Source organism: Falco cherrug, chromosome 3, assembly GCF_023634085.1.
Source record: "Falco cherrug isolate bFalChe1 chromosome 3, bFalChe1.pri, whole genome shotgun sequence".
NCBI lineage: Eukaryota > Metazoa > Chordata > Aves > Falconiformes > Falconidae > Falco > Falco cherrug.
In genome coordinates this window covers 59,132,080-59,155,536 of record NC_073699.1, presented here as the reverse complement: position 1 = coordinate 59,155,536, position 23,457 = coordinate 59,132,080, and the positions used below count along the sequence as shown (strand labels likewise).

Genomic DNA, 23,457 nt, shown 5'->3' with positions numbered 1-23,457 from the left:
ATTTTCCAGGTGTGGTGTTTTCCTTTGGCTTTGGCAGTGGCAAGGACTGTGGCCAGCTTAGTTTGTTGGACTAAACCATGTTTGATGATTGGATTGGCATAAGAATAGCACTGGCAGTGATGATGTGGTTGAATGATGACATATTCATGCTCCAAACTGATTAGGCGCAAACCACTTCTCCTTCCAAGTTGTTTAGCCTTATTAGTACAGCTGAATTTAATATGCAGTGTTGAGATAGTTTTTGCTTTGAGGCTGGCTTTTATCTGGCCAGGTTGGAGCAGTAAAATAACTTAAGGCTGTTCACACAAGTTTGAGCTGACATATCCATATATCATTAAACCATTGTCCTTTTGCCTAATGGTTTTACTTTTATGGTGAGTGATTCAAGAAATAGAAATTTTCACACTGTATATTGGTTGAGGCATACTATTTCCAAAGTAGGAATACCCTGAAGTGTTTCTTGCACTAGAATAGCAGTTATGCTTAGCTGCCATGGTTTTTGTTTAATTAAGATGATAGATATTGCCTAAGCAATTACATTAGCCGAATATTTCAGATATCATAGCCTCACATTATGTCTATGTATCGCAGAGATTTACAGAAATTAGGGGCATATTAAAATAAGATTAGAGCAGCTGTTAGCAATAAGGGAAACAATCAACAAATTATAGCCCAAAACATCTGCTTACTGTTATATTACTGTAAGATTTAGAGTATTATTAACAGAACTGGTCAAGACTTGTCCATTAGAAAATTTAAGTTTTGAAAACTGAATATCCTCCAAGGATTGTGGATAAAGATGGAATTTTGGCCAAAACCACTGAGGGAAAGACTACCTGTACCACAGTAAACAATACCTTGTGATTACAGCCTTCACTTGGCTTTCAGGAAGTTCAGGGACAAGTCTCTGTCTGCCTGGGTCTGTTCAGGAGTTTGAACCTCAGGCTGTTAGAGCCCAGATGAATGACTTGACTATCTGGGGCTGGGTCATACCAAGTCTTTGCTGTTGCAGCAATTTCACTTGTGCAAATAATTAACCACTGAGTGGAGCAGCAAGAAGCTCGTTTATAATCTGCTGATGAAGGGAAGTAAGCTGGAGATCCTGGGACTGGTGGTTATGTTTCCAGAGAGTTGGGTAGGGGAAAATATCCCAAATTTCTGCAGTGATGCAGCACTGCCTTCATGCTACTGCTGATTCTAACCCAAAGCTGCCTTCTTCTCATAGAAAATGTTCTTACGGGAACATTATCTGAAGTTGCAAAAAATTATTGTTAAGTAACCTGCTTCTGATCCCAGTTACAAGCGCTTCAGTAACTGGTTTGTCAAGTGAGTTTCTTCTGAAACCTGTATATTCTCATCAAGAACTCCTCTAACATCAGCAAAGTAATGTTAAAGGAAATGGAATTGCTTAATTAGTAGAGAACTTAAAACATTTCCAGGTTTCCTGAGGTTTTGTTCAAGATAATAGTTTTTGTTTTAAAATAGTATATTTAGTGGTAATTCCAAACTACTTTGTAGTACAAGAGTTGCCAACAGGTTGATATATTATCCTAGGAATCAGACATAAGAATGTCTCAGTTGTAACTTCTCTTTTTTCTGTGATACTGTCTTTGTGTTGGAAGTCTGAGAAACTCAGTGCTGCTATGTAAGACTAGATGCTATTTAAATCTCTTTTGCACAAAAATTTATTAATACCTGACACAATATGGTTCTGAATTATAATCCCAATATTTAACCTAATTTTATGGTTAATATGACCTCTATGTTAGTACTTATTAGGGTTTTGCAACCCATTTTTGCTGTAATTTGCAAGAGGTAAAGTAGAACAAATAATGTGACTATATGGTTAAATGTAGTGGCAATTTGAAGTAATTCTTTCCACGTTTGTACTGTCTTCCCCAGCTGTCCCAAAACACTCCCAGGGATAATGTGAAGACAAAAAGTTTTACTAAAATAAATTCAGCAAATCAAAGACTTTCTTTTTTGCCCATATGAAAGGAATGGTGTAGCAAGGAAAAAAAAAAATAAAAAGAAAATGAGCCTTCAAACTCTTTCAATTTTCAAAAAGTAGAAAGAGTCTTGAATTGAAATGCTCCATCTAAATGACCTACAACAGTGGTGGTTGCTTGAAACCTGAATGGACACATGAATCCAAATCCAGCTAAAATTCTTTGTCTAACAATTGATTATTGCAATCACTGAATTTTAACATCAAATATACACTTATGTATAATGGATATAGTTTGTGGATAAACCCCTCCAAGCTTAACAGGAAAAGTTTACTATTCAAACATTAAACTTTTATTCCGTTCACTTCTTATTTTTATCTAAAATACCTTTTGCTAAACTTTATTATACTTGCAAAATTTAAGTCTCCTCTTTTTCTGTAGCAACTGTATGAAAGAGAGTGTTCATGAAGCAACAGTGTTGGCATCCGCTTAGTGCTATGTGGGAAATTTATCATGGGAAAAGACTGGAGAAGGACTTGGGGCTAGGTAACCTATAAGACCTTGACCTGAACCCAGTTCTCTGATGTTGAAGCCTCGCATGAGTGGAAAACATGTCCAGAGCATGGACATGGACAGCTTGAAGGAGCTGCAGCTTGTTTTTTCATGAGGACAACAAAGTCCCCATTTGCAAGTGGGCTATCCTTTCCCCACATTTAAAGTCTTCTTTACATCATGACAGCTTGAAGAAGTAAAAGGAGTGAAATGAAAACAGGCAAAACTAAGAGCAAGTACGGAAGCTTGCAGCTTTGCTGGTCACAGTTTGCCAAAGTGCCAAACCCTGGGCTCCTAAAAGACAGCAAGTCTTACTATTTAAAGATTGCTGCTTCACACCTAGCCCTCTCTACCAGATTGAGGGGCTGTCTGTAAGCGTACACTGCTTCTTTGGCCTCCACAGAGCCAGGAAGAGTGGGGTGTGCCGCTTCCCCCAAGGGAAGGAAGGATCCATGCAGGAGAGGGATGGCAGCTCTCTCCCACAAGCCATTGTTGTGGCCACCCCATCCTTTCCCCTGTCCCATCCTCAGCAGCTGCTGGGGTGGGCAGCTTGGCTCTTGTGGGAGAACCTTCTTCCCATAGCACCACTCCATCCTCTGCGCTTCTAAGAAGCTTTGAGTCAGGTCTGCCAAAGCTGCTTATAGCACTACAGGCCTGTCAAACGAGACTGCTGGATTAAACCTGCTTACCTCTTTTTTTGGAAGCTCAGTCATTTGCCTTTGCTCAAACTTTCACTGCTTTTCCATGAGTAATTTTCCTGGCCAGCAGCATCAGATAATCCCATCGTGACACAGACAGGTTATCTGCCACCAAATGGGCCAGAGACTTGCTTAGAGAGAAACCAGCAGTTATTGCTGTGGCTCAAGCATTTGCATATATTTTGCAGGTCAAGAGAAACAGAAAAGACATGGTATAATTCAGGTGAACCAAGCAAACAGGGCAGAGATGCCCTACTAGCATGCAATCAATTAGGCTGCCGGACAGTAAGAGTGAATGCTCTTCTGAGCAACGTTGTAACCAGGGTTGAGACAGGGCTGTGTAAATAATATACTTAAAGAAATATGAGAAGACCATGATCTTGGTATTGCTCATCCTTTGGTTTATTACAGGTGAGGGTTAAGAAGGTGGCTTCCAGACTTCATAACCAGGCATAGATATTGTTTTAATGAGACCTGCTGCAAAGAAACAATCCCACTTCAAAAAAATTTTTTTGTGGAAGCTGTGTTAGGGAACAGCATGATTATTGCCAGCAGTATGCCTGGGCCTGTGACAAATCTGTCAGCAACTTAACTTGAATATAGTAACCAGAAAACACCTCTCATCTTTAGAGGCTGGCTTTAAAGAGCTCTTTGCTGAAATATTTTTTTTTTCTTTTTTCTTGTAACTGAGTTTGCCAATCTATCTCCTCTTTATGGTGACTAAATTCAAACATTGCATATTAGGAAAGAAGCAGCTGCTACAGAGCCTGGAAAATGCCTCTTGGCTAATGGGGCTCCTTCAGCAGATGCAGCCACTGTGCGTACCAAATGCATCCCTTTCTGCTGTCCAAGTAAAGTGAAAGAGAGACGTAACAAAAGCATGCTAAGGACAAAACCCATGATTTTCTAGAGGTATAAAAGAGCTTACAGGTGCTTCTTCATTCAGGGGTGGAATAACTAAGGAATAGGGTGTTGTGGTCCACTCACAGAACACATTTCTGCATCCACTGGGCACAGACTGTGCAGGGTGGGAAACCTGTCCCTTCAGGCACAGAAACAAGGGCAGTGCCAACATATTGAAGTACATTTCTATCTGAGAATAAGACAACAAAAGAAAACCTCTGTTTGGGGAGTTTCAGATGTCCTGCACAGTGTTGTTGTCTTTAGTTCCTCTGTTGGGCTAAAGCAAAAAGCTAATAGTGTCTGTTTTTCACACCTCTACAGGGCAATGCCTGTGCCTTTAGCATTTGCAGTCACGCAACTCCCAATTCAGTGACTGCTGAGAAAGTAGGAAAATGCTGGTGTTGATAGTTTAACATGCTGAAAGCCATCAAAAAATGAGGACAGTAGGCTTGGGTCACCAACCTTGATAAGGCAGTACAGATAGTATCTGATCTGTAAAAAACCATACATATGCGCTCTGGGCATATCAAATGAGACTGAAAGCTGTTAAAAGGTCATGGTACTGTTCCTCCCCGTGAAACTAGAGAGCACTGATACCCTGCTCCTTCTCCTCCAGGGAGATTCTGTTCCACATATCAGCTAAAAGGTTGGAACATTTTAAAATAAAGGGCAAGATTTTAGAATCTCGCTCAAGAAAGTAGAGTCCTTCTTTGGGCTACCTAAATAAAGGTTGTAGGCAGGGTTTGGGTTTTGTGTTGCACAGGAAGAAATAGTAATAACAAAAAAAGGAAAACAGGGAAATAAACATCATGACAGTAATAGTGATCAATTTGTTTTCCTGTGTGAGGAGTTCCATTTGAATATGCACTTCTACTAGCATCCATATAGCTCTGCCTGAATGGAAGCAAATGATAACAGGATTTGGAAAAGAGAAACATTTTCTTCTGCTTCAAATGCATTTGTTTCAGCTCGTGGTTTATGGAGTGCAACTCTAAAAAAGATTTTTGAGTTACTCTGGATACTTCTCTGAAAGCACCAGCTGGATGCTCTGATGTGGTCATGAAGAAATTAGAAATTTAGGAACAGCTGTGAGAGAAAGTGAAAATAAAATAGAAAGCATATTATGTCAGTGCATTAATCCAAGGTATGCTTGTAGCTGAAATACTAGGCACAGTGCTGATCATCTAATTTCAAACAGTACAGTCTGAAACCAGAAAAAAGATCAGATATCAGCAAGTAGGGTAGTGGGAGGTGTGGAATATGTTCTATTGGGAGAAGGTAAGACACTGGAGCTCTTACCTTGGGACAGAGGCAAACGTGGGTATGTAACTTTAATGTATAAAATAGTGAAATGTGCAGAGTGAACAAGGAATGATTTTTCACACAGAGGGGTATGTAAACACAGAAGAAATTATAAGAATCACAAAAGAAAGTGCCATTTTCATATATGCATTGTAAGCTCACTGCTACAGCCAGGATGCAACCTCTGGCTCAGGGTATCCCTAGGCTTTTGCTTGAAACCAAAAGGATTTATCCAGGGAGGTATTTCTTTACATAAACTTTCTTTTTACCTGCTCTTGACCATTGCTGGAACAGGGAACTGGTCTAAAAGCACCATTGGTGTTTTTCAATGGAATGCTTTTCACTGCAGCCTCGCTTAGTCCAGGTCAAGTTTCTGGAAGAGCAAACGTCTGAAGCAAATTGGTTGGAGTGTTGTGTTAGGGATCTGAGAACAGCAGACAATTACAGAATCCACATGGATCCATTATTCAGCTCATAGTTACCATCTGCACTTTTGATAGCTGAGTGCTCCCTCTTCTGTACCACTACAAAGCATCGGGACCCAACCCTTGCACAACACAACACAAAAAAAAGACAGCACAACAACTCTTACTGCAGCTGTACCTTCCAGAGAAAGAAGAAGGGAGGAAAAGGCATCTGGAAAGGTGCTTTTCTGGTCCTGACCACCTACACACAAGGGCTGACCAAAGGATGCAACAACTTGAAGGATCCAAGAGTAGTAATCCAGAAAATAATCAGGTGGCTGCAGCAAAAGTGCCTCAATCAAGAGACATTATGGTTTAGAAAACTTAAAAGAGAGCGGGAATCAGCTGTGCATGTACAGTATGTTTAACCTAGTCATCGCACCTCATAAAAGTCCCGGTTCTATCTCTGTTTCTCACGCTTCATTGTGATGGAGATCTCTGGTGTTAATCTGAAAGGTCTGGGGGATATTTTGATGAAGCCAGCTATAGAAGGCATTAAAAATGAAAGTGAGATATTCAACTTGAAAGACTTGCAGTGTTTGATTAAAAAAACAAACACCAAACAAACAGAACCTAGAGCAACTTATTCTTTCCTTTTCAAATAATTTTAGCGAGTTATAAGTGAAAGATAGAAAAAAAATATGTAGGAAAGACATCAGCAAAAGGCCTAGCAAAGAGTGATGGGAACTGCTACGTACGCTCCCCATTAATTCCCTACATGAGTGTGTAACCTGGACCTGAACTGAAAACTAAACCAACAGAACAGCCAAATTCTTCTTTAGGAACAAAGAGCTAGTCTTGACTTAACTGTGCTCAAAATGCCTGAGCTGAAATTTTCACCACATTTCATCTGCTTTTATGAAAATAGAAACTTTTTGACATTTAAACTGAAGTTTAAATAATACTGTGATCCTTCACAATCCAGAAAAAAAAAGGAATCAAGTGGCCTCCTAAAGGGTTCAGACTAAAGTCCCTAGGAAATCTGATGGCAGTTAGAGTAAAAATTCCAGGTTTGTCCCATTTTAAAATAGGACAGGAATAAAAGTCGCCTGCTAAGTAAAGAACTGCAGTTCCTTACAGACTATAGTTCAATTACGAAAAATAATGAAAATACTTTGCCTTTGATGTTTCTCACCACCTATTTGATGGCGAGTTCTCCCAACACATTGTGGTTGGCCATAGTGATTGTACTACATTGTTGCCCAACCCAGGAGCGAGGCCACTGCATACCCTGTTTCATTCTGTCTCTACCTTTTTATCTTACTCTGCTTGGACCATTCCTGAGTGTTTTCTGCTTGGATTTCTGTCCCTAAAGCTCGTTCCACCTCAATTGGACTCCTTCCCTGGAGGAAGAACCTGGCATCAGACCCTGGAGCAGATAGCATCTCTCTCCTGTAGGCTTAGTCTGTGCCTTGGCTGACCCAGTGGTGCCTGCTGTGGTAAACCCTTGGCCCCAGCCCTGTGGTGTGTGCCACAGCCTCTCGCTGGCTGTGCTTTTGTTTGCATTGAAACCAGGAGGATGAGGAAAGAAGGAGAATCAGTGCACACTTACTTTTACCTCCTGTACTGAGTGTGTCTTGGCGGTGGTGCTGTAGGCTCAGTGGTGGTGCCTATAAAGTGGGCACACAAGGAGCACAGGGGAGGGTGCTGTCTCACTGCGATGTGGGTGAGCTGAATACAGATGAGTCTGATGAGATGGGGACTGAGCAGAAAGGAAGGGAAACAGTGATGGTGCTGGGAGTGGCAGGGCAAAGAGATAAGGGCTGGAAAGCAGATGTGGGAGGGGATGTGAAGTTCAGGAAAGGAACTAGAAGAAGAAGGAGAAGAGATGACAGCAAGAAAGCTATTAAAAGAGCTAGGGAATGGGAGACTGATTTAATAGGCACTACTTAGGGAGAAAACTCAGCCTGAGCAAAGGGACAGGCACAAAGAAACAAAGGAAGGAAAGAGAAGAATGACACTGGACCCATGTGTTCTCACACACAGAGTCCCACATGGATAGATTATTAACACGTATTTTGGAAAGTAAGCACTGTTGCTGGTATGACGTGTTGGTGGCACTTCTGGAGCTTGGTATTTTTGCAAGGCTGTAGCCTAAGAAAACCATCAGCTCAATTATGTATCTGTAATCTTACATCATGCATGTGTAACATCCTCAGGGATCCAGTGCTAGCATGAGTTTCAATTGTATGTGTGCAGCACGTTGCATAGAGACACCGGTGTAAGCTACCCAGAGTATGGGAATCAGGTTAGCCATTGTGGTGGTATGTGTCTGGGCTAATGAGCCTTGCTGAGAAACCATGTGCTTTAATCCTGCTCCTGTATCTGTGCACATAAGTGGTAAGCTTATGCTGTGTAGACAAATCTCCAGACTAGATCAAGATATTGCATAGTTCTGGGAGTTAAAGATGTGTTGCATTGGGAAAAGGCAGAGGCATTTGGAGCTTTGTTAACACAATTTGTAACCACGTTAAAAATGAACCCCAAATGACTGCCTCAAATATGCTTCACACTCTTCAGAATCCCTCCCAGGCGGGTGAGGAGGGGAAGCCTTCTCTTTGGTTTGCTCTTCTTTCTTTCCACTCATTCTCCATTTGTCTGTGCTGTGTTAAATGGTGGTACTTGACTCAGCTCTCTGCTTCCAATGGATTGGGGTGGTATGGGAGAGCAGTGGGAATGGCAACTGAGCAATGGTTACTGAGCGATATGCTGCCCCACAATTTCTGTAGAGACTTAAATGCATTATTACTTTGAATACATTTACACACCAACATTTTGGTGGGGGACCAGGCAATTTCAGGACAGTAAATTCTGGAAAAGAGAGGTTATGAGTTCGGGTACAATCTTCAGAATTACACAGCGGTCTCAGTGACTTCAGGGTCTACTGAGTATCCAAACTCTCCAAGTCCCAGCCCAAGAAGCTATTAAATGTGCATTGCTATCATGTATATTGTTTATGCTCTTTATTTAGATTTGATATCAAGGGGCATCAGTGTTGTATTTGTAATAATGAGTTTGTCAAAAGTGTATTTAGTTATGTGTCTAGTAATTCTGAAGTGATGGCTATTTAAAGTTATATTTTCTTATTATTAAACAAGACAGCAAAAATTTTTAGTACTTTAATCTTATTTTGGAGTGTTTCTTAACAGCTTTTTTTTCTGAACTTAACAGTATTATTTTTATTTCAGGCTGAAAGATTCTAATTTAATGATTGAAAATCAATCCTATAAGATGAGTCCCAAAGCAAAGCGAGCAAAACAGAATTTTGTATCTGAGGACAAAGAGAACGAAGCCATGGACTACTCAGTGCCCATATTCACAGGGCGGTATGTCGATTTTCCTTTTGTTTGGTATCTTATTTCTGACATTTTCTTAACAAATTATAAAATAACAAATCCATTACTCTTTTTTTACACTCATGGATCTCAAGGTGATTGTTTGCACTTCACATGAGTGATAAAGAGACAAAATCAGCTAACTGGCAGAAAATCAGACATTGATCATCGAAAGCCAGGACAAAGGAACCTAGGTGCCAGGATCTGTTTTGAACATATCGCCAGGGCCACTTTCTATGAAATTAAGACATAATTATAACTCTGCTTATTGGGAACCAGACTAGCATGTTGTCCATATTATTTAGCTTGTTCTTTTGAAGACTTGTTCTGTAATTCAATGTCTCTTACCAAGCATTAATCATAGAAACAATGAAGCAATGTGCTAATACTTTGTCCTGGCACAGGGAAAACCTGGAATGAAACCAAATACTTCCTCAAATCCATTGTAATGATTCATACTGATCTCACGTGTTGTGGCATTTATTGCATAGTTACTACTGATGTAATACACCGTACTGCAGCAGTGCCCTCAGTAAAGCTGAATGTGAACTTTATGTGGAAGCCAGAACCAACACGAGCACGGAGGCTGCCCTGCCCTTTTTGGGGAATGGCGTGCTGATTTTATTAGGAGTCTCTGGCAGTTCAAGCATAGTCACTTGTTCAGATTAATACATACTGGGGTGTGGTGTGGAAAACTGGTTCCTGATTGGAGACCAAGAGGAAAATTTCTTGCCCACCTGCAGCTGAACAGAAACTTTCCTTCAACTTGACTTTCTTCTGCAGCACAGCATTGTTCATGGGACACTTCCAAGCTGTTCCTGGAAGCCAGTGTTTTTCTGTCTACTGCTTAATCAGCACCCAATGTCACTTATGCTTTGCATCTAAACTTGTGCTTTCATGTGAAACTGAGTTCCACTTTGTCAGGGGGAGATGGTATTGCTTTAACCTTTTGAGGGTTTGTGGTGCTTTTGTGATGAGACCAGCAGTTTTTGTTTTTATTAATTTCCTCTCACTATCCGAGAGTAATTTTTTTTTACACCTCTTGTACATTTCTGTGTTGCCTTACTGCTCTTTGATCCAACCAACATTCAGAAGCACACACTGTTGCCTTTTTAAAACATTGCTTTGGAGTTTCAGCTATATCTTCTGTGACAGAAATACATAGATATGTCTCACACAAAACTTGCAGTACATATTTTCAAGGCTTCTCATTACCTTTGTGTCTCACCTGCTGTTTCTGCTTACATAGCAGTAGATTTACAGCTCACTATCATCTGTCTCCCATGCCCTCAAGTACAAATATTCTCCCTTTTTATTGTGTCTTGAGTCTACAGAAGTAAAATTTATAGTGCTGGTCAATAGCTGAAAATCATGACTGATGGCTAGTACTCCTGGATGATGTTCTTAGCTTTTTTACAGGCCCCTGTGATGTTACAACATCATGTTAACATCTTAACAAATAATCTTTTTTATTTTTCTTTTCTTTTGAAATGCATACAGTAATATCTAACTTAGTGTGGTGGTGTGTAACTTCATTTATATGTGTCTCTGCAATACTTTGGGATTGTACATCAAAAGATACTGTTGGATTCTTACATCATTGTTACTATTCTTCTTAGTGTTGTTGGTATGAATCTTACTTTTTGCACGTGGCAGCTGAGGAAGTTGTGTGTGGTTTTGTACCACTGAAATGAGCCAAATAGTTTTTTTTGTTGTGTTTTTTTTTTTTTTTTTTTTTAATTAGTTAAAAAATATAAAAAAGGCATATGATCATTGTTAGGGTGCCCAACTCAACATGTCATGAAATGGTTGGGGTATCTGTTTTAGGCGTTTTTTCTGTTGGCATCATGTTCATGACCACATGCCAAAACTGCAGAAGCTGCATGCCACATTCCTGTCAGATATTTATTTTTGTTTGTAAGATAACAGCTGAAGCCCATTGAACCATGTGCATGTTATATGTCATTCCCAAATTCCCCTCTGAAATTGATGTGTTGTTTCCCATGGGCAGATAACTTTTACAAGGAATAGTATTTATAAAGGTCATCTCTCTGTGGGTTCATCAGAGCTGTTGTCTGTTCTGCTGGACGACCTTCAGTGCCGTGTCACTATTTCCATTATTTGGTTCTATTTTGGAGCTCTCAGCTTCTGCTGTAAAAACCTCCCTTGCTCAGATTATTGACATCACAACTGTTCTTCTTAAACACCTAGCGTAATCCTTGCAAGATAAAATTAAGGACAACCAGCCGGTATTGTAGATAATTAAACACCCAGTGCTTGATTTAATGCCATAGGTGCTAAGATACTGAATGTGGCTTGTGGAACTATTTGCAGCCACCAATAACCCTATGCCAAAGGAGTGCAGATGGCAGATACCCTTAAATAGTATTTTGTGTGTGCCATTTGGGGTTTGATCCTGTTGTTTCTGTTTGAAAAGTGTTTTCTGCTGAAACCCCTGAGACTTGACTACAGAATCAATTCTTAAATGGTACTGTGTGCTATTTTTGATGCATTCATTTCAGGGAACACGTTTCTTTTTCATCTGGGCACATTATAACAGGAAGAAGTTATTAGCAAATCTAATTATTTAATACTGTTGATCAAAAGCATCTGGAGACCACTACTGCAGATGACTAGGCTGAGTCCTATATTAGTCTGAAGATATTCATTAGCTCCCAGAAGACGCTTTATGCCTTGAAGAGCAGGTCCATACAATGAAGTTGCTGAGATCTTAACTACTGTAATTAGGGAGGAAATAATGTCAGCTTGCCTTTGAAGGAAAGTGGCACTGATTCATTTAAATGGCATGTAGCTCCATTCATATTCATTAAAGTGGGTTTTCAAAATTTTCTTTAGAAACCTCTGCCATATACCTGCAGTTTCAGATGGTGTTTGTGGGGGGGCTGCTGTGCCTAACTGAAGGGAATCCATCATCCCACTGGCACTTTTAAGAGTCATCCTGTTAAAGTAGCCTGAAACATAGAAAGTTCAAGGCAGAGTTTGAGGGCATGAGGGAGGTCAAAGTTCTATGCTGTTAAGTAATTTTTTTTAGTCTTTTCAGCAATTTTTATGTGTAGTTAAGTTCACAGCACATTCCACTGCTTGGCTGTCTTGCATCTCATTGAACTGACTTCATAGCCCAAAGATAAAGTTTTGGACAGTTAATTATGGGTTTGAATCCAGATTTTCTTGTGTGTTGAGGTGTGCTGTCAAATGCATAATATTAGCAAACTTAAAGAAAACAGAAAAAAATAATTCTTCCTAGTCTTTTTGCTTTGTAGCAGTACTAAGTGTTTTATGCTATAATAGTGAGGTTATGCTTGAGTGCCTTCTGGAATGAAACAGAGGCTACTTTCTTCGTAGTGCTTGCAAGATGGCACTTAATAACTTAAACAGAACCTCTTTTCAGTGTGCCATCTAACGTCACCCTAAAGTAACTAAATACAGCAGAAGGATATTAATGGTTCTCCTTAAGCCAAAGAACTCTCATTGTGTATGCACTACTGTAGCAGCTATAATGTCCTGGCAGTTGCAAAACAGTATGGCTGCAATGACACTTCCACATGTGCGTATGGAAACAGCATTGCCCCATTAAGAGTAACCGTTCTTTGCATCTCTCCTCTGTAGAAAGACTGAGAACGGTGCTTCAAGAAAATCATTAATCATCTTCTTGGTAACATTTGGAAGAACAGTCACCCTACAAACAGTACAGGATTGCATTTTCTATGAATAAAGAGAACTTTTTGTGATATACAGTAACATGTTTTTCTGTATGAATCACAAGCGAGGACATTTTTATACAGCTACAATTATCTCCTACCACTTTGGTAGTGTTATTATAAATGCTGCAGCCCTAGGTCAATAACTGAAGATCTGTGGATACACCTTACGCTAATCTTTATAGCGATGCACATATAAAACCACAGCAGGATAATGGTTAAACTGAGAACATGTATGGCATAGTTACACAGAGAGGCACTGACAACAGCCATGACTTTGGACGGTGAAATACTTAGTCATACCGCAGTACCCTTCCATGTTTCAGCTTTGAATAGATATGAGACTGTAATAGCAGAAATATGAAAGTGTTGGTCACTGCAGTTGGCTAATTTGATAGAAAGTATAAATGGAATATGTTTTCAGCATTTTCCAATGGGATTCTGCTTTTTAAAAATTCTTTCAGAGAAGTAAGTATCAGTGGGATCACAGACACAGAAGAAGAAAGAATTAAAGAAAGTGCTGCATATGTTGCCAAGAGGAACCTTTTTGCCACAGGTGAAGGAGTTAGTGTCAGCAAGGTGGCCAAGTCAACTTCTGAAGAGGAACGTCATGAAAAAAAATCAAGGAAAGTAGCGATCCGGGAGTCTGCTGAACGTGTGGCCCTGAAGAAAACGGTAAAAAATTAGAAATGAACACCTAGACTATAAACAGCATGGATCTTTTTTGTTTGGTGTATGTAAAGTGCCTAGCACAATAGGGCCCTGATTTACACCATGTGGGCAACCGCAATACTGGTAGTAAAAAAACAAAGGATTTTCAGTGGAAACCTTTTCAATGACTTAAAGTCTTGTTATCTTGGTGTCAGGCAGATAAGAAAAGAGGCACTGTGCCTGAGGTATGCTGGAATGCTTCTGTTGTGCTGGGAGAAAGTGAGGGAGAGCAGGGCTGGGGAACACTCTTTGGTCATGCCCACACCTAATTAAATGGCACAGCATCCTTTGCCTGGACAATGAGGCAGTGGCTGGGCAGAGCAGAAAGCTGCCAATACATGTATCTTGCAAATAAGAATGTGATGGGGCAGTTTCTAGGTTTTTATGGCCTGGGAACAAGCTCATGAAGAATATTTACTCCAGAGTTTTAATCACAGGGTGTAAACCAGGGATTGCCAAAGACATCTGGAACTGAATGTCTAACTGTAGGTAGCTTTGATATTATTCTGCAAATTCTTAAAAACCAGTACTCAGAGCAAAGGTACAAATACGTTATGACCAGAATGGCAGAATATATCAAGTGAAAATATGTTTAATTTAGCAAATATATTAATGTTTTGAGCAGAAGAACTGGTGATATGCTTATAAAATAGCCTCATGACATGAGGTTGGAAAGGGCATATACATTTTTAAACGTAAGGTAAAAGTTCAAAATCATCTCAAAAATTGAGAAACAGTGAATGTAAAATTTGATAACAGCAATGGAGCTTACTACACACAGAAGGAAAAGAACAAGTAAATGAGGAATACCTGACTAGGTAGAAGTACCTGAGGTGACAGGTCAGAAATCTGATGTCAGTCATTGATGTATAAAAACAAATGCCATTCTAGAGTGTTTTAACAAAAATATTGTCACTAAAACATGGGGAGGAATTATTTAATTGTGTGGAGACTGTTGGACCTCTGATAATGAGTATTTACTGTTTTATGAACATTGAGGACAAGTAGAACCTGTCCAGAACTGAGAAACAATTGTAAGGACAATTGGCATTGCACAGTTTATGGAAGACTGAGAGGATTATGAAAGCTGTCTTCTTTCAATAACCTTAATACAGGGACCTGTAATTCTCCATATATGTGAAAATTAGGGCAGAAAATAAATCATATAGTCTGAAGAAAGCAAGATTTATAGTATATTAGGATTTCTTTCTTGCAGCTTTGTGGATAGCCATGCAATTGAAACAGTTACTCCTGGAGGATGAAAGATACCATCAGTAGGAAAGGTTTGAGAGCAGGTCTGTCAGAGATGATCTAGGCATACATGATATTGCATTAGAGAAAAAGCACAGAAGACATTTGAGTTTCAGACATATTTCACCCTTCACTCTGTATTAAAAAAAAATGTGGAAAATTATTCTACTTAGAATAATTTTAAGGGAAAAACCCTAGTAAAATCAACTCTAGCTATTTTGGAAGGAGAGCTTCTTGAAGATGAAAACTTTGTTTTCTGTGTCTAGGTGAGATAAATAAATGAAGTATGTCTGTCTGGATTTTTAAATAAAAAAAGCATAATTTTTTACTGGTCTTCAAAAAAAAGCTTTTTGCATATTAATAATTTGCACTTATAGCTGCTGGAGTTTATAATGAAATGTTTCTTTTCCAGCTAGAAGATACTCAGGCATTCCACAAAAAGTTGAATCAAGATAAACTTTTACATGCTCCTGAGTTTATTATTGAGCCTCGTTCCCACACTGTCTGGGAAAAGCAAAATGTCAAATTTCGTTGTTCCGTAGCTGGCTGGCCAGCACCCCGTGTTACATGGTAAGTTTGTATCTCAAGCACTGAAAGTCATCACATAACCAATATCTGAAGTCACCTTAGCGAATGTGGTATTTTTTCCAGAAAGATGCAAAGATGCAAGTTCTATAAAAAAAAACAGGTACAGAGGACTGTCAAACACCTTTCAAGTAACCTCATACAAAAAGAAAGCAAAATATTAAAAAGCAGAATAATACTTTGTGTAACAACAATAGGAATGCATAGATTATTTTTTTTCATAGAGACATCCAGTACATTCCATCTGCTGATGAAGGAAAAATAGCAGTTTAATTTATCACCAGTACTATCCTTAAAATAATATTTTCCAAATAGTTCTATTTAGTCTACAAATGCCATTAATGTTCTGAAGCATTAAAGCATGCTTTGGTTAAAAGCTAGCTGCTTGGCTGTTGAGCCAAGTACTGAATCTCCATGAAACTGGAATTTCATGACACAGAGTGTTCATAGCAGACATAATTATTCGAAGTCAAAGACTTGGATCCAGGACCATTCAAATATTATGAAAGCTTTGGAGTCTAGTGGAAACTTTCCATTCATTTGAATGGGTTTTGAACCAAACCTTACTGTAAGAAACCCAAAAGATACTCTTAGTCATAGCTGAAGGTCTAATTTGACTCTTGGGTTAAAGCTTACCCTGACTGGAATTGATTTAACTTAATTAACAGTGACTTGTGAAGCTTTACTGTCTCACCACCTATTGCGCTGATCTTTCTTATGTTTCATGCTACACGGATACCATCAAGTTGGTAATATAATATGTAACAGCTTTTTTCCAAACATAAAATGAGATTTGATGCTCCTTATTTAATTTAAAAGATTATTCTAGAATGTGTATATAAAATGTGTGTATGTGTTTATAAAATGTTTTAAAAAACCCTAAGCCTGCATTCAGCAGTAAACATTGATTAGGCGTAAGTCCTATGGGGAGTCTATTTGTGGAGAAAACAGAAAACGTTTACTATATCACGATGTAAAGCAATACTAATTTTTTGCAATTTACTGCTTGAATTGCTTAATGGACTCTATGTTTATTTAGGTCTTAAAAACCTTAATCTCAGAGCTTCATAAAAAGTGCTGCTAAGAGGTACATTAATAGGCCAGAGCTGATACCCACGAGTTCACTTGGTCTCTCTTCTCAGACTTATGACAACCAGTAGCCAGGCTCTTCATGGACACGTGTAAAGGCTGCAAGTGCCCTGCTTTGACATTGCTCCTAGACAAGATTCCAGACAAACCCTTTGAGTCTGGTCTCAGCTGGACATAAGGAATGGTCAGCTACACTCACGGCTGTAATCCAGCTCTGTAACCCGAATCCTAGCCAAGAATGCAAGAGCTGAGGCTTTTTCACTTCGGTTGCGATACACGTTATCCCAGAAACCTGACGTGGTTAAAGCAAACCTTCAGCTGTCTGCTGTTGCTCTCACTGTGAACCTGCCTTTCATCTAAGTGCTAAATGTGGGTGGTGGAAATTAATATATCATTTTACTGTACATCTGAATTCCAAAGGGATTTCAGTTCAGCACAGGCTACTAATGAAAAAACCCCAAGAGTTCACAGCCATTTCAGCAGGTGCCTTTACTCTGAGACACAGAACAATGCTGATGTCAGCTTTCATTCAGCGTTTCTAACGAAATGTCAGTCGCGTATTCCAAACAGTCATTCTTTGCATAAGCAACGAAGACCTTTTCACGTACCTGAAAAGTTATAAAACTTAATGAACTTTCTCTAAAGAAAACATTACTGTCTCATGCAGCTGTTCTGACTCCCTTGGAAAAAGCATATGGAAAACCCAGGACACTTGAAACCAGTAGCAGAAGCATAAACTATCAGTGCATAATGACAGTGGGAGGTTGCAGTCCAACATTAGCTAATGACTTGGCTGTTCTGGAACTCGCATTTCCAGAAATAACAAGTGGTCCTTCTAACACACACAAGCCATATGCTTTCCATAGATGAATATAAGTACATGAAAATTAAATCAATTATTTTTTACTAACCTGATAATGAAAATAAAACAAGTGCAAGTCATATCACTGCTGGCATGACTCAGTCAAAGCTTGTTTCTGCATGGCATCACATGCTACCAAATGCCTTCATTGCCAACAGGATCTGAGGGTTGCCCAGCCCTTTGGAGAAAATGTAAAGAGATCATGGAGTCAAGTGCTGTTTCACAGGATTTCATATTCCCTGGAAAATATTAGGAACTGATAGCACTATCCTATTTTTCTAAACTATTTGATGCACTACATGGAATATAAAGATGCCCAGATGTTCCCAGGCAGATCAGTCTGGGAGGCACCATTGCACAGATGAGGTGAAGAGTGGTGGTGAATGGATTACTCTTATTGGACTCATGCATTATTCTTTGTTGTAAGTCAGGATAACGCAGTAGGAGATCTGTAATGAGGTCAAGCATCTCTGCAAGTGTTTGAAGTCTTGGCCTGCATTGAGTCCCTTTTCATAAATACCTTGCTAAGAAGAAGATCAGGATGAAAAGCATAAGGGATTATGATCCTCCCTTACTCTGGCACTTGGAAAAATCCCAGTGTATTACTATGCAAAAATATTTGTAGCCAGGGAAATATTATTTATTCCTCAACACTGAAAGTGCTGAAAGGCAATTTGCAGATTTATCATGGATATGGTTTCATCTCGACATATATTAAACTAATAATATTCTTGGTAAAAATAAAATCTGTTATTACTGACCTGTTGGGTGAAGTAGGACAAGCCACTGACACAAGACCAGTTCCCTTTCCTGACTGCAAATCATGAGAGATTTAAAATTTAAAATCTGTAATGAAGAAGCAAAGCTCTTTGGCTGGATATCTGTTACGACTTAGGAAGGGAAAGGTTTATTTAAGCTACATCAAAGTAAGAGATGAAGATACTTCTATCTATCAATCATAATTTTTATTTCCACTTCCCTTATATATGTAACTTACGGAGCACAGGGAAAGCTATGTTAAAGGATGACACTATCTTAGGAAACGTTGTTTCTTTATAGACCTCAAATCAATCCCAAATGTACTGAATACAGTTCAGTGTGTAATTTTATTAGACTCCTGTTGACGGTTTATTACTAATGCTTACTTAAGATGGGATTCACTTGAACATTTACTTGGTTATACATGTGTTGTCCAGAATGAATGACTCTATGCAACGGTTGATGAGGAAGAATTTAGCGTGAACCACTGAATTCTCCCTCTGTGAATCTCAACCTGTTTACAGCAACTCTGAAATTAGCAGTACCAGCTCACTACAGATCAGTATTTGTTCATTCCTTCAAATTACTTACTGGGGATTTTGAACAGTAAACTTTTCCTACCTGAAGATGTAACTGTACCAGAAAACACTCATAGTGTATACCTGTAAAGGCAGAGAAGTTTTTAGTAGTACAGCTTTTGCCTGATCCCTCGCTGCAATGCACTTTACCAGCAAGACAATTTTTCTTTACCAGTCTAATCCCATCAAATTAGCTATGCAAATAATAATAAAAAAGTTAACTTCCTACCTGACATTATTGTGAATATGCAGGTTTTGAAAGTAGATCAAATATGCGGACAAAAAAATTGCGTACGATATCTAGTAGGTAAGGATGCTACAGAATTTTCAGTTTGCAATTCACAGATGTTACTCATGAGGTGTTATTAATGTGACTCCTCCATTCCTTTACAAGTAGTAACATTAAGTTCATAGTAATAGAAACTGATTCTCATCCCATTCAAGACTATTTTCTCTTTATAATTCGAAAATAAAATTCACAGTTTATCTGGGAGAAATATGCAGAAACTGATGTTCTATTTCAAACATCAAGCACTTGACCTTTTGAAGTATAAAATTATACACTTCCATTTGTGACATACGGTTTCTTTGCTTTTCCATAGGTACAAAAACAATGTACCCATTGATGTACAGACTCACCCTGGCAAGTATATCATTGAAAGTCGGTATGGGCTGCACTCACTGGAGATTAGCACGTAAGCAAATAATAGATACTAGAACAAACCCTTTAAGCTGAAATGTTGGTATAGATTGAGACCTGAAAGATGTGAACATATTTCTTGGGGATGTAAGACGGACCAAGTTTGTACTGCTGAAATGAATGTTGTCTACTAAATGTTGAAGCAGTTCTGGTTTTCCTCAGTAGATGGTATGCAGTTTACCTGAGTGAGCAATTTATCTGGATTGTTATTCTATTTATGGCTGAGTCAAAAACATGTGGGACATTTGTGATTATTTTTTTCCATTTGTCTGCTTCATGAGTATAGTTTAACATGAGAAAAATCTGATCCAGGATAAAAATATGTGAGTTAACTTTCTCAAATACAGCAAAGTTCCTGATTCTTACTGAAATGAGGAACAGAACTGAGATGTCCTCACTTAGACACAAAAAAGATCTCTAACAGTAGTCATCCTCCAAACAGGAGTTCTTTGCAGTCACTTTGATTTAAAAAACACTGAAAACATGAGACCCAATCAGTTAATTTGACAATCAGTAACAATCTAGATTTGATATAGATTTTGACTAGTTTCAGATACTAGTGGGTGCCTTTTGAAAATATTTTATGGTATCTACCATTTCTACAGGTTCCACATTAGGCATCTCTCCATAGGAGGCAGTAAATAAGAGAACACTTAGAGATAACTTAGATAAATATCATCAGACAATTTGTTCCTACTTATGCTGTATTCTTAATTTCAAATCTGTAGGTGATATTTGAAAAGAGACATTTATTTCAAATATTGGATTTTTAACATTGATAAAAACTTAACTAGTTAGTCCAGTGTGTCTTTCTTCCAAGCTTTTACTTCTTTATAGATTTTGCCTAGATTTCTTAGTGTTTTTTTAATCTGAAACGGGAGAGGCCATGACAAGGAGTAAAATGGGTGCTCTGCTTAATATTTTCTTTCATTTTAGATGTGATTTTGACGACACTGCTCAGTATCGGGCCTCTGCTATGAATGTTAAAGGAGAAATTTCGGCTTATGCTTCTCTTGTGGTAAAGAGTAGGTTTGCAAAATATTTCCTTTGGGTTTTTTTTTTTTTGTTAAGATGCACATTACCAGTTTTGGTTTTGTGGCTCAGAGAGCCTTTACCTCTTGGTGATAGTGACTGAAGTTGTTCTTTTTCTGCCTAGGATACAAAGGAGAAATTGATCCAAGTCTTCTGCATGCTGGAACAGTTTCCATGCCTCTGGGCTGTAAGTTGCACCATATGTTTGTTTGACCCATCCATTTACAGTTGCACATTATGAGAAATGACTAAGCAGACTATTTTTTAACATTATTTAAAAAGGAAGCAGGTCTGATTTACAAAGGTACTGAGCTCTACAGTTTCAGATTATGTTAGCCTCACCTATAGGGGAAAAAGACACTGCCTTCTAGGACTATGGCTGTTTGATTATATAAGAAACAATTTTTTAATATTGCACTTTATTGTGGAATAAAATCTGTCAAAAGAAGAGACACTTCATCTTTTGCAATATGTAAAACATGGCCTAGAAAAAAATCTAGGGGGTGCATGCACCTAAGTAGAATAGTTGACTTAATTGTTCTTGTCTGCAGCTATGTGACTCCATGCATTGCGTAAATGTGTAGAAAAGATCAAAGAGCCAGAATCCAATTTGAATATTTTGGATATATCAAGGTAAAAATGGTAGCTTGTTTTACGTAAGAAACTCACACTTTGAAGTGATTTACAGTATTGCATAGATACTTCCATGACGTTAAGACAATCCACCCGTGTATGTCATGCAGGTGAAGTGCCCTAGGGGCCCTGTGGTTGAAAGGCTTGACAGATGAGACTTGTGGACATTTCTTTTATTGTAGCAGCACAAATAGAATCAGAGATATGTTGCAAAGGCATACTAGCTGGTATTTATATACCAAAGCTCTGAAACAATAGAAACAAAATTATGTACCACATTACAAAATGCAAGGCCACACATTTCCAATATAATTTGGGATTTATGACTTGGTTATGGGAAAGGAAGATGACAATCTGCATATATTCATTTATTACAGGAAGACTGAGAGCCACCAGTGTAAGGCAGTTGTGGAAAAGGAAAATGTGACCCTAGGTTTTACCAGCTGAGCTGTTTTCAAAAGAAACATGGAAGCTCCCGTGCCATGTACATTCAGTACAAGTGTAAGGCACTTCAGCTATTCTGTCTGGAGTACTGCACAACTTGGGCCTCACAGCACCAGAAAAGATAAATACGGGAGCAAGTACAGAAACAGTCTACCTGAATGCCTGAGGGAATGGGGAGCTAATTTTATATTAAGAGCCCTCCCAAAGGCTTATTTAGTTTATGAAAATGAAGGCTGAGGGGACACATGACTGCCCTGAGATGGAGCAGGAATTAAATTAGGGAAAGAGAAGAACCATATAAGCTAAAGATCAGCTGGGCCTGAACAAATCATTAATCATAAATAGAAGTCTTTTAAAGTTATAAAACAAACCTTATGATAAAATGCTGGATCTGAAATTTTGAAATTCTGCAGGAGCCTTTCCCTGAGAAAATGAACTAGCTGCAAGAACTAGAGTTGTATGAATAAATAGTTGATTCTCTGTGATAGTAAAGGCTTGGATTATTTAACACTGCAATTACCTCTGAAGATGATGATTTTATATACATTGTTTCTATTTATACCTTAAACTTTGCCTGAGATTGTACTCATAATTATTGGGTACTTTTGCTTCCTACTCTTGTCACAAAAGGAAAGAAAAAGTAACCAACCAGATGTTTTTTTTCCCTTACACAGTTGGCGTTACCCCTCATGGCTATGCTTCCAGGTTTGAAATCAGCTTTGTCGACAAGTTTGATGTAGCCTTTGGGAGAGAAGGCGAGACAATGAGTCTGGGCTGCACAGTTGTCATCAGTCCTGATATCAAGCGCTTCAAACCAGAAATCGAATGGTACAGAAATGGTGAGAAAGTTTGACAAGAAGAAATAAAAACTGCTCTTATGTAAATTTTTACTTATTTCAGCACATGTGAACTTTATGATTTGATCGTCACTTTCTCAGATTTTCAAAGAGTAACATTTTCTCTTTTTCAATTAAAAGTTTTTCAAAATCCAGCATTTTGAAGTGGAACCACAGTTAGAAAACTGATGAAGCACTGTGAAAATGTCTTCTAGGGATTTTTTCTTCCTTAAAATATTTAAATTAGAAGCATTTTGATCAGCTCCAACATCTATGTGGCCCATCTACATAGCCCACGTAGTTTTTACTATTTATTTATATGACAAGACATTTCTTAAGTAGTTGCACAAATGTGTTGTGCAACAGCTGACTAAAAAGCTGTTGCTTTCTGAAGTTACACATTGAAAACTAAGACAAAATTGGCATGAGAACATTTATGATTTATAATTTATGATTGTGTTCAAAGACAGAAAATTGCATAGTAAGAATGGTCTCTTGTGTATTTCCAATCTATTCCAATATAGTCTTCATATTTGGACTCTGTTCCTTAGTATATCCAGCTAGTTCTCATAATGAAATTCTCTAATTTCTAGGTGTTCTTATTACACCATCCAAATGGGTCCAGATGCACTGGAGTGGGGAGCGAGCTTCATTAACACTGACTCATGCAAACAAGGAAGATGAAGGTCTTTACACTCTACGAGTGGTGATGGGAGACTACTATGAAGAGTACAGTGCTTATGTCTTCGTTCGAGGTAGGATACTGGTAGGATACCAAAATGAGGAAAACATGCTGGCAAAATAAGCTTTAGACATTTGAGGTGCTTTTTTTTTTTTTTTTCCCATTAAAAAGAGGATAATGATTTTCTATTCATATATTCTAGAAATATAGCTTCCAATTGTTAACTCTGGAAAAACTGAATGTATATCTCATGCATTGGTGTCACGTGCTAGAAGACTTCCAGACACCATTGGCATTCTGAGGAGGAAATCTAGGGTGTTGATGTAACAAAACTCTTTCTCAATTTCAGCCTGAAAAGAGTACTGGACATAAG

The 23,457-nt window shown here is 38.5% G+C and overlaps 1 protein-coding gene across 4 annotated transcripts in view; it reads left to right on the top strand.

The window, feature by feature from the left end:
- Window positions 1–23,457, top strand: part of MYOM1 (myomesin 1) — an 81,456-nt gene that overhangs the window by 8,714 nt on the left and 49,285 nt on the right. For all 4 annotated transcript variants that reach the window (XM_055703488.1, XM_055703486.1, XM_055703484.1 and 1 more), the window contains 8 exons: window positions 9,057–9,194; window positions 13,387–13,597; window positions 15,297–15,454; window positions 19,360–19,452; window positions 20,394–20,482; window positions 20,614–20,676; window positions 22,241–22,405; window positions 22,996–23,157. In XM_055703488.1, the coding sequence (XP_055559463.1) occupies window positions 9,057–9,194; window positions 13,387–13,597; window positions 15,297–15,454; window positions 19,360–19,452; window positions 20,394–20,482; window positions 20,614–20,676; window positions 22,241–22,405; window positions 22,996–23,157 (1,079 nt within the window). The remainder of the gene's footprint in view (window positions 1–9,056; window positions 9,195–13,386; window positions 13,598–15,296; window positions 15,455–19,359; window positions 19,453–20,393; window positions 20,483–20,613; window positions 20,677–22,240; window positions 22,406–22,995; window positions 23,158–23,457) is intronic.